The 13,972-nt window shown below is 39.7% G+C and overlaps 1 protein-coding gene across 35 annotated transcripts in view; it reads right to left on the minus strand.

Moving 5' to 3' along the window:
* The window catches only part of celf2 (cugbp, Elav-like family member 2), a 163,465-nt gene that overhangs the window by 82,421 nt on the left and 67,072 nt on the right, over positions 1 to 13,972 (minus strand). For 2 of the 35 annotated variants that reach the window (XM_039668585.2, XM_039668593.2), the window contains exon 1: positions 10,483 to 10,788. The exons of 29 other annotated variants lie outside the window; for them this stretch is intronic. In XM_039668585.2, coding sequence (XP_039524519.1) covers positions 10,483 to 10,559 — 77 coding nt within the window. In that variant the 5' untranslated portion in view covers positions 10,560 to 10,788. Of the gene's footprint in view, positions 1 to 10,482; positions 10,794 to 13,972 lie in introns of those variants that run through there. 4 more of the 35 variants (XM_039668579.2, XM_089126705.1, XM_089126707.1 and 1 more) reach the window with 4 other exon arrangements.

The raw sequence follows: 13,972 nt of genomic DNA on the forward strand, positions 1-13,972 counted from the left end.
ATGAATGCCGCACGCTGATTGGTTAAGCAGACACACATGGTGACCTCAGCCAATCAGTGGCAAGCGTAGCAGAACAATGAGGAATCCTCCATTTAAATGTGAATGCAGTGCTATTATTCAGCTGTGTGTGTGTGTTTAAGTCTCTTACTTACATCATTATCCTAAAATTGGAAAGACAAATGACAAAAGAAATAAATGGGGTACAAACCAAATTGCCAGTTTGGCCGTGTTGATTATGCAGATTCTGAAAAATCTGTTATTCTTCTTGTACTCTTTCTCTCTTGTTAAGGACACAGTAAAATCTAAAGTACTGTTAAATACATGCTTTATTTCCTAAAATTGTGTAAAATTGTCTTAAATTTGGGCAGCCGGATCAAATAATGAGACAAAAATCGAACTCGCAGACTAATGTGAATCTAATAAATCCTTCACTGAATCCTTCCAACTCACTAGATCAATAAGAATCAACATCTTGACTCCCTTACTGCACTGTATGTCATCATTAATTTCAGCGATGTCTGTGTGGAAATTAACTTAAGCAAGAGTGTGAAAATTAAACAAGCTTGGTATGGTTGTTCATTGAACAAAGTATAGTTAAAGCATTTAAAAAGAGCCATTTATATGCAACCCAGCAAACACAGAACGTTCCCGAATGGTCCCATGAGGTTATTTTTTATTTTTTTGGGAACCAAACAAGACACGTTATTTTTAGGTTGCATTTTTATAACATAAGGAGAATGTTCTGGGAATGTTCCCTTAACCTTAAGGGAAAGTTCAAGGAACGTTCTGGGAACCAAAAACTAACGTTCACAGAACTAAATTTTAAAACAATTGTGCTGGTTTGTCTGATTTGAAATAGCTTCTCAAATACAAACAAAAAAAGCTCGCATTATATAACAACTTCATCAGATATTAAATTCATTGAAATATACTTTTTTGATAAGTAGTCATATCAATCACAATAAGCATATCATAACATATCGTGTATTGCCCACTCCTTGCTAACATTAATGCAATTTAATTCATTACCAAATTCTCCATATGGATGCCATCCAAATGGAAGGTTAAGTCAAGCGCAATGCATTGTGAAATACTAGTATAGTATTCCACAGAGAGTGCTGTCATATCTGGACTTTTCAGCAAATGCATATTGCATGCATACTGCAAAAGCAGCCGGGGTAGTATGGTAGAACACCATTCAGGACATACCCAGCGAGTCTGTTTTCAGAGGGCAGCGGTATATAGTGAACACACATTCACTCAGACACAGCCTGAGGGTAGGCACAGACAGAAACACTCCATTTTGCCCTTAACAGCATAGCGAGGCCTGCGAGCTCGCAGTAGATCAAGCGTTGCAATAAAACAGTCAGGCCTACTTGCACAAACTTTAACTGAACCTCCACACACACACCAAATTGTATAACCCGGTATAACACGCACATTTATCTTTCTCTCATTACTCTATCATAAGTCCCCAAAGCAAACACTCCAGCATTCTTATATAACCCATCTGTTTGATGAGAGAACGGGAGCAAAAGGGAAGAAATGCAGGCGTGAACACTTCTGTGGATCTTGTATTTTTTTCTCCTTCACATCAGAACGTATGTTCCGGTCAGAGTCAAGGTTGGCCGTGACAGCGCTCTCCCAAAAGTCTCTTCGTATGCAGTGGCCTAGTTTCTTCAGGGTAAGAGAAACAGAGAGAGGCGAGCGCAAGGTGGGATCCGTGTCATACACTGCTACACTTGGTTGAGTTTTGGAGAGGCGTCAGTACCGTAACTGTCCGAAAAGAGATGAGGTCTGTCTCCTATGCCAGCTCAGAGATCTGCTGCTGTGCCCATGGCATCTCCTGCCACGGAGCCCCGCGGGGCTGTTTGCCCAACTGGGAGGCTGGCTGAAGGGTTCGGGCGGCTTTGCGGAAGCCAAGGTTGATGGCCCGATGTGGTTATGGGGAAGTGCAAAGGCGTGCTGAAGGTCCCAGTGATGGGACTTGAAAAAACGATTCATGAATATTGAGCTTCATTAGCATAGAAGTCTCACACGGCCACTCTCGGAATTCAGCTACCAGACTTATTCTAGCCAGGCACTGAAATAGGCCTACTGATTGACATTCAAAGTGACTAACCACACTCTTTAATGTTACTTGCACACCATATCTTTCAATTCATGCCTAGGGTGTCTAATCCTGCACCTTGTGGGCCACTTTCCTGCTCCAGCCCCAATTAAACACCTGAACCAGCTAATCAAGGTCTTTAGGATCACTAGAGGCAGGTGTGTTGAAGCAGGTTGGATCTAAACTCTTCAAGACATTGGCCCTCCCGGAGCAGGATTGGAAACCCCAGTTTTATGCAGTGTGTTGCTAGGTATCCTAAACTACAGGGAAATCTCAAACGTACAGCTCTTTTGTCATGTTGCGCAGCAACCAGTGTAGCCTAATTCACAAACAAGTGACTCATATAAGTAGGTACTTACAAATTGTCCAAAAATACTCCAGTTTGAATCATTCCAACTAAAAGCCCAGACATACTAATCCGACATCACAGAACCAGAGGAGACAAAAGCAGACTGTGGTAGTCTGTGCCCAGACCCAAAAAGGTTGAGCTTGAACACAACAAAGACTGCAGCCAACTAGTATGTTCAATGTCCCGGAATAACAGGAAACATTCTCCACACCAGTAGATGGCACTAGTCTGTATTCACCGTTCACCAGAAGAGATAGGACTGTAAATATACAAATCATAAAAACAAAGCTGCATGGGTTTGCTTGCTTTTGCCAATTCCATTCTACTTTGTTGTACACTGCTCTGCTAGCCTGGTTAAAACCAGACCATTCTCAGTTGTAACTGAGTTATGTCTGGCAAAGCGTCAGAGACAAATCATTTCCAGAGGGGCGTCGCGGGTATAGACCTAAAACCAATCAGGAGATGACGTATGCAGAGCGGCGGCCGGCGGAGAAACATCTCCGAGTGTTGTACTTTGCTTGGTTTTTAACAAAAAGAAAACGTTCAAAATCGCTTAAAACAGACGCGATAGCCGATTTGAACGAGTGATGTTCGACTGCGGCATCCATCTTTGTAATGTAGGCTATTAAATCTGCTTCAAAATCCCAGCGCTGACGTCATCGTGTAAAGCCCGCCCCAACGTTTCTGATTGGTTCCGCAATTTTGACGGATTGGAAATGGGCTTGAATGAGTTCTTAGCCAGACAAACTTTCAAAGCAAATCTAAACTTGCCGGAATTTGTCTGGGTTTTCCCAGGTTACTGCTCTGATAAGCTGAACAGCCAATCAGAGTGATCTCATTTAACATCCTCAATCGGCCGAAAAGCCATTGGTACAACTACTGCCAACAGTGGAGAAAAGACTGTGAAAAAAATGGCCGACAGATGCTGAACAATGCCCAAAATTTCTGAATTCATAAACCTGTGTAAAGGCAGCCATTCAGATTGAAGTTCTTGTCTTCCATCTGGGTGTGCCGTCTAAGCTATTAGCATACTATTGCTGAGAAACAGGAAATATTCACATACAGGGATTGGACACCAACAAACCCACGCACATTAACACACAGGTGTGAGGCGTGGATTAGTGTGTTAGAACACAAGAGTCGAGCTGGAAGGGCTTCCAGGTTGTTGAGTGCTTGTCTGTGTGTGTGCGTAAATGTATTTGTGTGACTTTTAGCGCAGTGATGGCTGCCTTTTAAACAGGCAGCAGAAGTAAGTCCTCAAATGTTTCCCATAATCCCCCATTCCGCTCCCTCTAGCTGCAAATAATGAGCTCTCCTTCTGAAGAGCCCAATCAAACAAGTAAAACATTGGAGAGAGAGATAGAGCAAAACACAGAGCACGAGAGAGAGAGAGAAGACATGACAACATGGGTATGAAAGGAAGCAGAGAGAGGATGCAGACATTATGGAACGTTAGAAAGTAAGTGAGGATAGAAAAAGACAAAGGGAATGAAGCGGCGGAGTGCAGCAAGAAAAAGAACGAGAGGGAAAGGCAGGGAAAGATAGAGGGAAAAGGTCCGTGGAGACTCATTGAGGTAAGCCTTGACTCTGGCAAATGCAGCCATGCAGATGGAGTGAATAAATATTGGACAGGGATCTCTCATCACTAACAGCGAGAAAGAGGAGGGGGGGGGGGGTATTGGGAAAGAGAACAATCAAGAGGAAAAAAAACAAAAGAACGTTCCAATGCAAGAGAAATAAGTGCACACAAGCATGTCCAAATTGTTACATTATAAATTATACACATATTTTAATAAAAAAATTCTAATACATGTGATTAAATAATATTTCAATATCGAAGTCTGAACTTTCTGCTTATAACAGCAAAAATGCAGAATACAGTACTTGATCAAATAGCAGAGATTTGAACTGACTCTGCAGAACGACTGGGATTGAACTGACCAAAAAATATATATATAATCTTTCAGGTCTCTAAAGCAACTGAAAAAAAAAAAATCTTTTTTTGAAAAGCCAATAAACACGTCTGTTTCCATTTCGTGTGTGTGTGAGAGAGAGTGTGTTAGTAAGCTAGAGATTTCTATGGTTCCAAGGCCACAGGGGAGAATGTTGTTCATCAAAGAACTCTAGACAAACACTTCTGCCTTGACTGTAGTCAGCTTTTCAGCGAGTGAAAGCCATCATCACGAGTACATCCATGACCATACACAGAAAGAGAGATGTGATGCTTGAGTCTCTCAGTAAAATCAGACTGTGGAATGTGCTTAAGATGAAGACCCCGAGTAAACGAGAGAAATGAGGTATAGCAACAAGGTAGACAGCAAATATAGGCAAAATAATTAGTCCTCTAAATAAGTGTTGGTGGGCTGCAGATCTGTTCTAATCAGGTCTTAAAAAGCAAAGTAAAAATGCAAATCATAAAATACAACTAGCCTACATAACCATGCATTGAATAGCAAAATAAATACAATAAAATATATGTAAGAGGGATGAGAATGCATTTCCCAACTTCAAGTTTTGTTAACTCTCGCCATTGACGGAAATGTCCGTCATTTGTGAGAAAACGTTTCACACAATTGACGGAAATTTCCAAGCTTTCCATTTTTTTGAGTGTTATACAGTAGGGGGCGCTATGACACATTTTCTGAAAAAGTACTGAATCTCCTGATCAAAACTTATGAGGGGAAGATGCAGAAACAAGCGATATCATATAAGTATGCATTTGTAAAATAACGCGATCATCAACGTTAAAAAGCATATAGGCTAAATCAAAACAGAACGATATTACAGAATGAAACGTCAACTAAGGACGAGCTATAGGATTGTGAAGCTTTGAGGGTGTTGATGGACTTGATCTACTTCATCTATGTTTTGATCATCGTTCTGAATCCCATCTAGAAGTATTCTTTAACAAAAATGTGATTTTCTCAGTTTTTCGCAAAACAAATTGCTTTCTTTATGAAACCACATTTAAGTGTTGATAAAAAAGAATGCATGAAGCTGGAATAAAATATTATATTGTCTTTTAAAAGCAGATGTTCCCATCTTTCTTAGGATATATTACATGTTCAGATATTCATACAACAAAATATTCTGGGAGCCATGACATTTTTTGTGAAAATGATCAAAAAAACGCTATAGCGGTGGCTGGCTACTTTTTTTGAAAAATGCTGGCAGGGAAAGAGTTAACAATAGTGGTTGTGCATCCAAACTGATTCTAATATACAGACTTGCGTATGGCAAAATGTTTATCTGAACATTTCCATGGCGACAACAACCATCAATACTGTTTATTCGCAACAAACGTTCACATTGTGCATCGTTTCCGCTTCATATCTTTGTATACCTTTAAAGGAACTGCTTAAGATGAGCGTAACCAATGTCCATTGCATATGCAGATTGATATTTAAATTGTTTTATTTTTCTTATTCTCCCTATCATTCAAATATTAAAATATAATACAATGCCAACAATAAAAATAAATGACGAAAGGAGGTTTATGGTCACCACCACAAAGCGCCCGCGCCCTCAGAGTACTTGGATGTTGTAAAAGAGGTAAAAACGATATAAATACTGTTCGTTTTCTCACACAAACCGCTTATTTCGTGTCTTGGGCCATCAATGTGTACTCACATTTACGAGTCATTAAATCATGTTTAATTTGGACTTCTCTGTGCATGCATGCTCTTTGAGGTGGTGACCATAGACCTCCATTATATGACTGAATCTGATCTAAAAAATCTAAAAATCTCAAAATTGAAACTGCTGTGAAAACCAAGACACCTACATCTTGGATGCCCCTGAGGTAAGCTAAAACATATCAAAAATTAATTTCAAAGTGAACTATCCCTTTAAAACTGCTGTTAACACTTTCTCCGACAACGGGGTTCGATGATACGACAAAGGCTATAATGTCTTTAGCCTTCACTTTCACACATATGGGCCGGCAAAATGCAGGCATGAGGGATGTAGTACCTCTCGCCAATACAAATGAACATCTGACTCTGAAACACATTGCAACTTTATAGTGCTGAAAGGAAAACATTGGCCTTGAGTTCGAAAAAGTCAGTCTCTGTGAAACCCTTTCATCGTAAACACACGTATTCACTTCCTGCAGGTGCTACTACGTGTCTAAAAAATGCTATGGCATCCACTTTTGAGGTGGATTTGACTGGGACATCAGCCATTTAAGGAAGAAGTTATTAATATAGACAAATGTAAACCAGTGAATCGTGCACAATAAGACCAGGAACGTGTATTAAGAAAGTAAACAGGGTCAATTTTGATTACATAATGACTTTAAGGTTGGCTGATTGTGTGGCCACAGCTCCTCACACTCGTTAATCATCCCTTTATCTTCCAGCAATTTCAGAAATGAAACTGCTCTCTGTAAGCACTGGAGGCTTCTCTACCGTCCCTCTTTCTTTACTGTATTCCTTCCCTTAGGTGCGAGGAACCATTTAAACAGGTCATGGGTCAAAGAGTACAGACTTCCCTTTTGTGTCAGTGAACATTATTGTGGAAAGTTGTAGGGAAGTTTATCTGCTGAAGTATATGAAAAATAATACAAATAATAAAATACAAACTCAAACTAGCCAAACAACATAAGAGTTTTATAAATCCAATCCATGTCATTTTCCCACATAAAAACCCCCAACTACATTATAATTTACATTAACTTGACCGACTTCTTTTTTTGCTTATTTGTGTATTTTCTTTTTCATTCTTGGAAAAGCCTGTTTCTGACAAAAAAAAAGCAATTGTAAGATAAAGATTAAAATAATAAATAGTCAATTGTGTGGTATAAAATTGCTATTGTGCAATATAAAGTTGTGGCGGTGAGTTATCCATCAGCAATAAATGTGTGAAAAAAATACATATTTGCATCATACTTGAAAAAGAATATTCCTCCAAATCGCCAACATCCCCTCCCACCGATCCTCCAACACAACCTCCGTTGGGACGGAAAACAAGTTCAGTGAACCCAACGCTGGAACTCTGATCAGCCCCTCTCTCTCGTCCCGCGCACACAATAAGAGCCTCTTTGTGTCCCGGAGGACTGCTGGATCTAAAATTAAGTTAGCCTGTCAAATGACTTCACTTCTCTGCAAAACAAAAAGCCAGAGTCCAGAATCAACAACAAAGATGGCAGCTGAAGTGGCTTACGACAGGCAGAAATGTAAACTGCGCAGTTGGAGATTTAAGGGACAGGTGTTTTATATTCTCACTCGAGTGCTTGTGTGTGTAATGTTTCTCTGGCAGAGAGGTGAGCGGCTTATCACGTAGTGAAGAGAGAGATTAGCAAGTATTCACTCGTCGCAACACGGGCCAGCTGGATGCTGCCCGTCCATCTTTTTACGTGTGTGTGTAATGGGAGACTGATAGCGACACCTTGTCACAGAAGTGCTAGTCCGTGCTTATGGTGAACTCACCTATCAGCGAATTCACCTGCAAGTCTTGATGTGAGAAAAGAGGCATACGGGGACAGCAAGAATACAAAAGATTAAACTGGGAGCCGAACACAACAGAAACGCCTGCACACAAAGAGAAAAATTCAAAGGAGACGCAACAAACTTTTAAAGACATTTAGATATCAATCACATGGTATAACTAGAAAAAATAACAAGGCCCTCATCACATTTTTTTCATCATAACAGAAGGAAAAAGAGATCTGGTAGCACAGCTATATTAAATACAATTAATTAAATGACTGGTTGACCTTAAAGCCCCAAAAAAGCATATCCATCAATCATAAAATAATACATACACGGCTTCAGGAGGTTAAAAATAAGTGAAGGGATGCGTTTTTGTAAGAAAAATATGCATGTTTTTAACTAGTCAATAATCACTGGCTACTAGTAACGCGTCGAGTTCCAGCAGAAGAGTGACCTCTGACATATTGATGAACACAGAAGTGCAGAGGATAGACCAAAACAAAATACTGGTCATAAATTATGTCTAAAACCAGATTTTTTTTTTAGTACAAATAGAGAATTTAGATGGAGAAAATTGCATTGGGCTACTTTTGTTGAACAGAGCTAGCTGGAAACCCTCACAGTTCAGTTAAGGTAACGTATTACTCCCTCCCTTTAAATGAACAGGAAATATTTCACAATAAGACTGTACAAATGTTTTTTCAATATTTGTTATCACAACATTTTTTCTTTTGTCAAATCAACTTAAATAATTAATTTAGTTGAGATAACTTATCATTTTTAGTTTCTGATGATTAAATTAATCTCCTTCATTGTATTAACTCACTTTTTCCAGTTCAATCAGCTTAAAATTTTAAGGCAACCAGGTTACTTGAAAAGGTTATGTTAAAAAAGTAAATGGATCATCAATATTGGTTTCATATTGCCTTTAAATTAAGATAATTACAATAAAATAACCCCACCCCAAACTCCAAAGTAGCCTACATATTTTGGTATATTTAAAGGAGAGTGAAGTCATTATTTAGTCTCTTCACGAACTATTTGTAATTTTGAGGGCATTTGTTTCTAACTCGGCGAACTCAGAGTACGTTCGGTTCTGTCTCCAATTTTTTCCTCCGAAAGATATAACAAATAACAGACTGCCACACACTACATCAACTCTAAATAGCTGGCAGATGTGAATAGGGAAGAAAATGTGGGGTAAAAAGGAGAGATAAGGAGGGAACGCGGTGAAATTCTCACCACAAAACAAGCACTCATCAACCGTTAGAAGTTAAAGGCGAGCGGACGTAAGTGGGACAGCGGCAGCGTCTGTGAACAGCTCGCGCTGCATCAAACTATCCCTCGCGCCCCGCAACACTGCACTTTAAGTGAATTAGGTGTCCTGTGCGCGCTCTAAACTGATTTCTGCAACACATGCCACGTAACAAATCAAATTTGAAACAACCCAGATAGAGAGGGGGGATAGAAGGGGAGTCAGTCATTGCGCATTCCGATGGTTTAAAAACAGAGACGGAGCGGCGCATGTTTTCAACACTGAGCTCGAGCCATTTCAGTCACATGTCTCTTGCTCATGCACGAGCTGACACTGCGCTGCGGATCATATGCGTTCAATTTAAAGCAATTATTCTGCTATTTAACGCTCTGGTGCGTGAAGTAGCCTATTTTAAAATTATGAAGGCGGTAAAACTAGGATACAAATGTTTCCTTTTGAAAACAATGAATAGGCCTAGAATAGATTTTCAACTAAAATTACATATCTGATAATATCAGATAAAAGATGCATCCGTCCATTAGAATAGAATATGGCTCTTGCCGTTGTCAGTATTTTATTATTATTATTATTTTTTTTGGTCAGTGGTTGGGACAGTGTCGAAGGGTTTGGATGTAACGTCACACGCTGAATGGTTAAAAATGTCTTGGACACACCAGTCAGCGGAGGGTTAATGTTCTCATAGCCTACTTTTGAACCCCATAGGCTATCACACAACAACATCAAATCCATTGTGGGTGCGCGTGCACGTGCAACATGCGTTTCAGTAGCCTAATGTTGATGTTGATAAAATATGAATGAGCCTTAAATAACCATGCAAATCAACAGAATTTGTCCTATTCACCAGAAAGCCACAAATGCTCAGTTCACCGAGTATCAAAGTAACCCAAGTTCTTTAGCCAAAGCATGCGCTATTCTAAAAATCAGATGTGATATCAGTGGACCGTTACATATGACCACATATTCTCGCAAGGAGTTACACTTAATATAAATTGCTACAATTTCACTCATGCAGTGCAGTCGTGCAGATCAGACAGTCTACGTAACATAACAAAACTCTGATTCGGACTGTCCGATTACGGAGCACTCAACCCAATGTGTTTATTTATCCGATGCGTTTGAGCACTGGCACAATGAATGCAGTTAAAAGCAAAAAAACAACATTAGCACCATCAGCCCCGTTATCTGATGGCTGATAACACAGCGCGAGGCGAGGCGCAAACACACTACCGCGTGCCCTATTTGTCAACACGCTCGCGCCGAACGAGATGACACAAGACAGCTGAGGAAGCAAAGAGATAAACAGCTAAACGCTTACATCCTCTCTCCGGCGCTCAACAATCGTCCCTCCACCATCATCTCGGGTAGAAAATCCAGATTGTAGGACGAAGTCATGTTCAGGCTGACCGTGTTGTGCGCCGCGGACTGGATAACGCCCGCCCTCCGCGCGAGCCTGCCTGCCGAGTTTGGGCGCGCGAGACAGAGAGGGACAGGTGCAGCAGCGCGAGCGGCACTGCTGGGCACACACACACACACACTAACTGCACTTGTCACATTCTTTTCCTCTCACCCATTAGACTGTTTTTCCTCAACAATCCCTTTAACAACAAAACAAAAAATCCCCTTTCAGACAACTATCGTTCCGGAGCGTCAAGCACCGGGAGCGGAGAGGCGTGGCTGCTCGCGCTGCTGCAGCGAGTTTTTAACCAATGCATCTCTGAGCCATATCAACCGGCCTGTTCTATGAAATAATTAATGGAAGTAGGCTATCTCTCTCCTTTCATTAAAGGGAACACAAAAAAAACAGATATTCTGAAGAATGTTCACGCAGCTCCTATCCATACATACAATAAGATGGGGACTGAAGCTGTCAAGGTCCAAAATGGACCAAAAACAGGAAACTGGTCCATATGAATTTGCTGAAAGCATTGCTTTTCACAATAGGCCAATAAAATTTAAACTTTAAAGTTCAACACCTCCACTCCCATTTCACTTTCATTGTAGCCATCACAAAATAGCTCTGTCCTCTTTTGTGTTCCACAGATGAAACAAACAACCCAGTATTTCTCATCTTTGGGTCAAAACTAAGACATATAGACTGACTAAATTTAGATTAAGAGATAATAAATGCCCCTTCTTCATATATTGAAGATTTATTGCATGCGAATATTTACTGCATCGAACGAAGAATTCAATTCGAGGCACATCCCCATTTTACAGTGCTCATCCTTTCATGCGTAAAAAAAAAGAGCACATTTTCTTTTTTGTTTTCCCCTTGCATGCCCCCAGGGGAAGGGGGTCTCGAGCCGCAGCTCTAGAGAGCACGTGCAGGAACTAGGTCATGGGAAACACTCACGCTTAATGCGTATATATACACACAAATGATGCATGGGGAAGAAGAGGATGTTGTGCCTCGAATTCTGTGGAACATGACTACATAAAATAAGACGATATGCGGCCTAAATTAGCAACCATTAAAAAAGTGCCTTGCCTTGCAGTTTATGCTTTCAAATTGTCCATAACAACATATTACAGCCAAAAGCTTCGGAACAAAACAAAAAGCCATAATGGGCCATGCCTGTCCTTAAAGACCAAGTGCAATGAAGGATTTCAGCTGTCATTAAAAGGCAGTTGCACAGAATTTAAGTGCCATAACCAGCAACAAATGGCCAAATTATACCAGAGGAAAATAGATTCAGCAAATTGTGAAAAACAAAACACGTGTTGTGCTCTGTTATGACCTGTAGCCAAACAAAGTGCTAGTATTTGCATGTGTTCAAGAGTGGTGTTTGTGCATGCAAGGATGCACGATCAATATTTCCTTCTCACTGTAACATTCATGCGAAAACAGAAGACGAAACTAACCCTAGAGCCAGATCCTTCGAGACAGTTTAGATATAGGCTACGATTTCTGTAACGATTTTACACAAATTATTATAATACGCAAGCCGGTGGGTTCATCTTTTCTCCTAAGAAACACTTGTGAATGCCGCCTCCAGCTTGGACGGTTAAGCAGAGGTGACTCATAAAATTCAAAATGAATAAAGTAGGTAACATACAATAATTCAAATCAATGTATACAGGCCTGAAAACCATAATCACACAATAATACTTCTCACTGACCTAAAATATCAATGTGCATCAATTACATACAAAGCAAAATACATTTTGGTGTGTGTATGTGTGTGTTACATTGTGAGTTCTGGACAGGTTTATAAACATTCCGCTGTTCTCACACAGTGCGATAAATACTACCTTGAGCAAATATACATTACATAATGGATTGTGCAATAAAGAAGCAATTTACGAATGCTCGGCATTGCTGTTACGCATGTTATGAAGATGATAAATTCACTAAATGGGCTTCTATTTGGAGAGAAATTCAACAGTAAACCCAAAGCCTAGGACAGGAATAGGGGTGAACATGAATGAAAGGCTGCAAACACAATGCTGTCAAAGAATACAAACATCTTCCTTGCAATTTTGTGGCATGCAAAATAAACATTTATAAAACACATTTCTGCTTAAAAAAGGTACATTTCAATACAGTTCAAGCCTTCTTTTTCCATTAAACTCCTGAATTGACTTGAGAATTAAAACATTGTTGGTTTAACTTAAAGTAAGTTACTTGGTTTTCTTAAAATTTTAAGTTCATTGAAATAAAAAATAAAAAAACGAGTTATTTCAATGAAGGAGATAAAAGATTTATCACAACATTTTTCTTTTGTCAAATCAACTTAAATCATTTATTTAGTTCAGATAACATATTATTTTGAGTTTCTGATGATCAAATCAATCTCCTTCATTGTATTAACTCACTTTTTCCAGTTCAATCAACTTAAAATTTTAAGGCAACCAGGTTACTTAATTTTTTAAGTTAAACCAACAATATTTTTTTACAGTGTGATATAGCATACTGTATTATGCCAATAAAGCAATTTTCAATTTGAATGTGATAGCAAATCATGAAAATATGTTTCTACAGTGTAACTACAATAGATAACCAGCCCACAAAACATGCACGGTTTACGGTAACTTTATTTATTGTTGTGGGTTACAGCGTCATTGTTGTTACATGTAGTAATAACTATGAATTATAGATAATTGCATGCAGCTAAACCAAACCCTAATCCTAACACTACAGTAAGTACATGCAGTTAATATTACTCAGTAATGAAATGTGTAATTACAGTGATACCGTGAAATATAGTATAACCTTGTTTACAAGCCTTACAAGTTAAGGACCTCAAACCCAGCAGGTTTTAGGGGCAAACGCAGAGTCAATGTGTCCACTCCACAACTGACTTTTCTGCTGTGGAAAAACACTGAACAGTTCGGTATCAAGCTCTGGCACACTTTACATGGAAAATGTGGAGATTTCTCAGGACATCCATTTTACTGATATCTGGCAGGGTGTAGGGACAATTTACGTGTGGTATTAGGCGGCTTTAGCAGCCCGGAACATTAACTCACACCACAGACCTTCATGTCGCTCCCTGAACATCCTTCAATCTTTCCGGCTTCCTCTTCTCTGTCCTTCTCTTGGGGTTAAGAAGTCTGATGAAAGCACTTAAGGGCTGATATAATTCTCTCTTGCAGAAGATAATGGAATTTAGCCACAAGACGTCTTTCATTTGGGTTTCTTTCTTTCTCGCTGTCGCGCTCTCTCTCTCTCTCTCTCACACTCTCAGGTCAAAGGTGTCTCTGTTCTTCCTCCTATGATTGTTATTGTTACGTTTTTACCTCTTTCTAGGGTTTTTGTTATCGTCATTGTTTGGTCTTCCGTTTCTCCCCTCCTCTACAGGGGT

The sequence above is a fragment of the Pimephales promelas genome, chromosome 24, assembly GCF_988280905.1.
Source record: "Pimephales promelas chromosome 24, fPimPro1.hap1.1, whole genome shotgun sequence".
Lineage (NCBI taxonomy): Eukaryota > Metazoa > Chordata > Actinopteri > Cypriniformes > Leuciscidae > Pimephales > Pimephales promelas.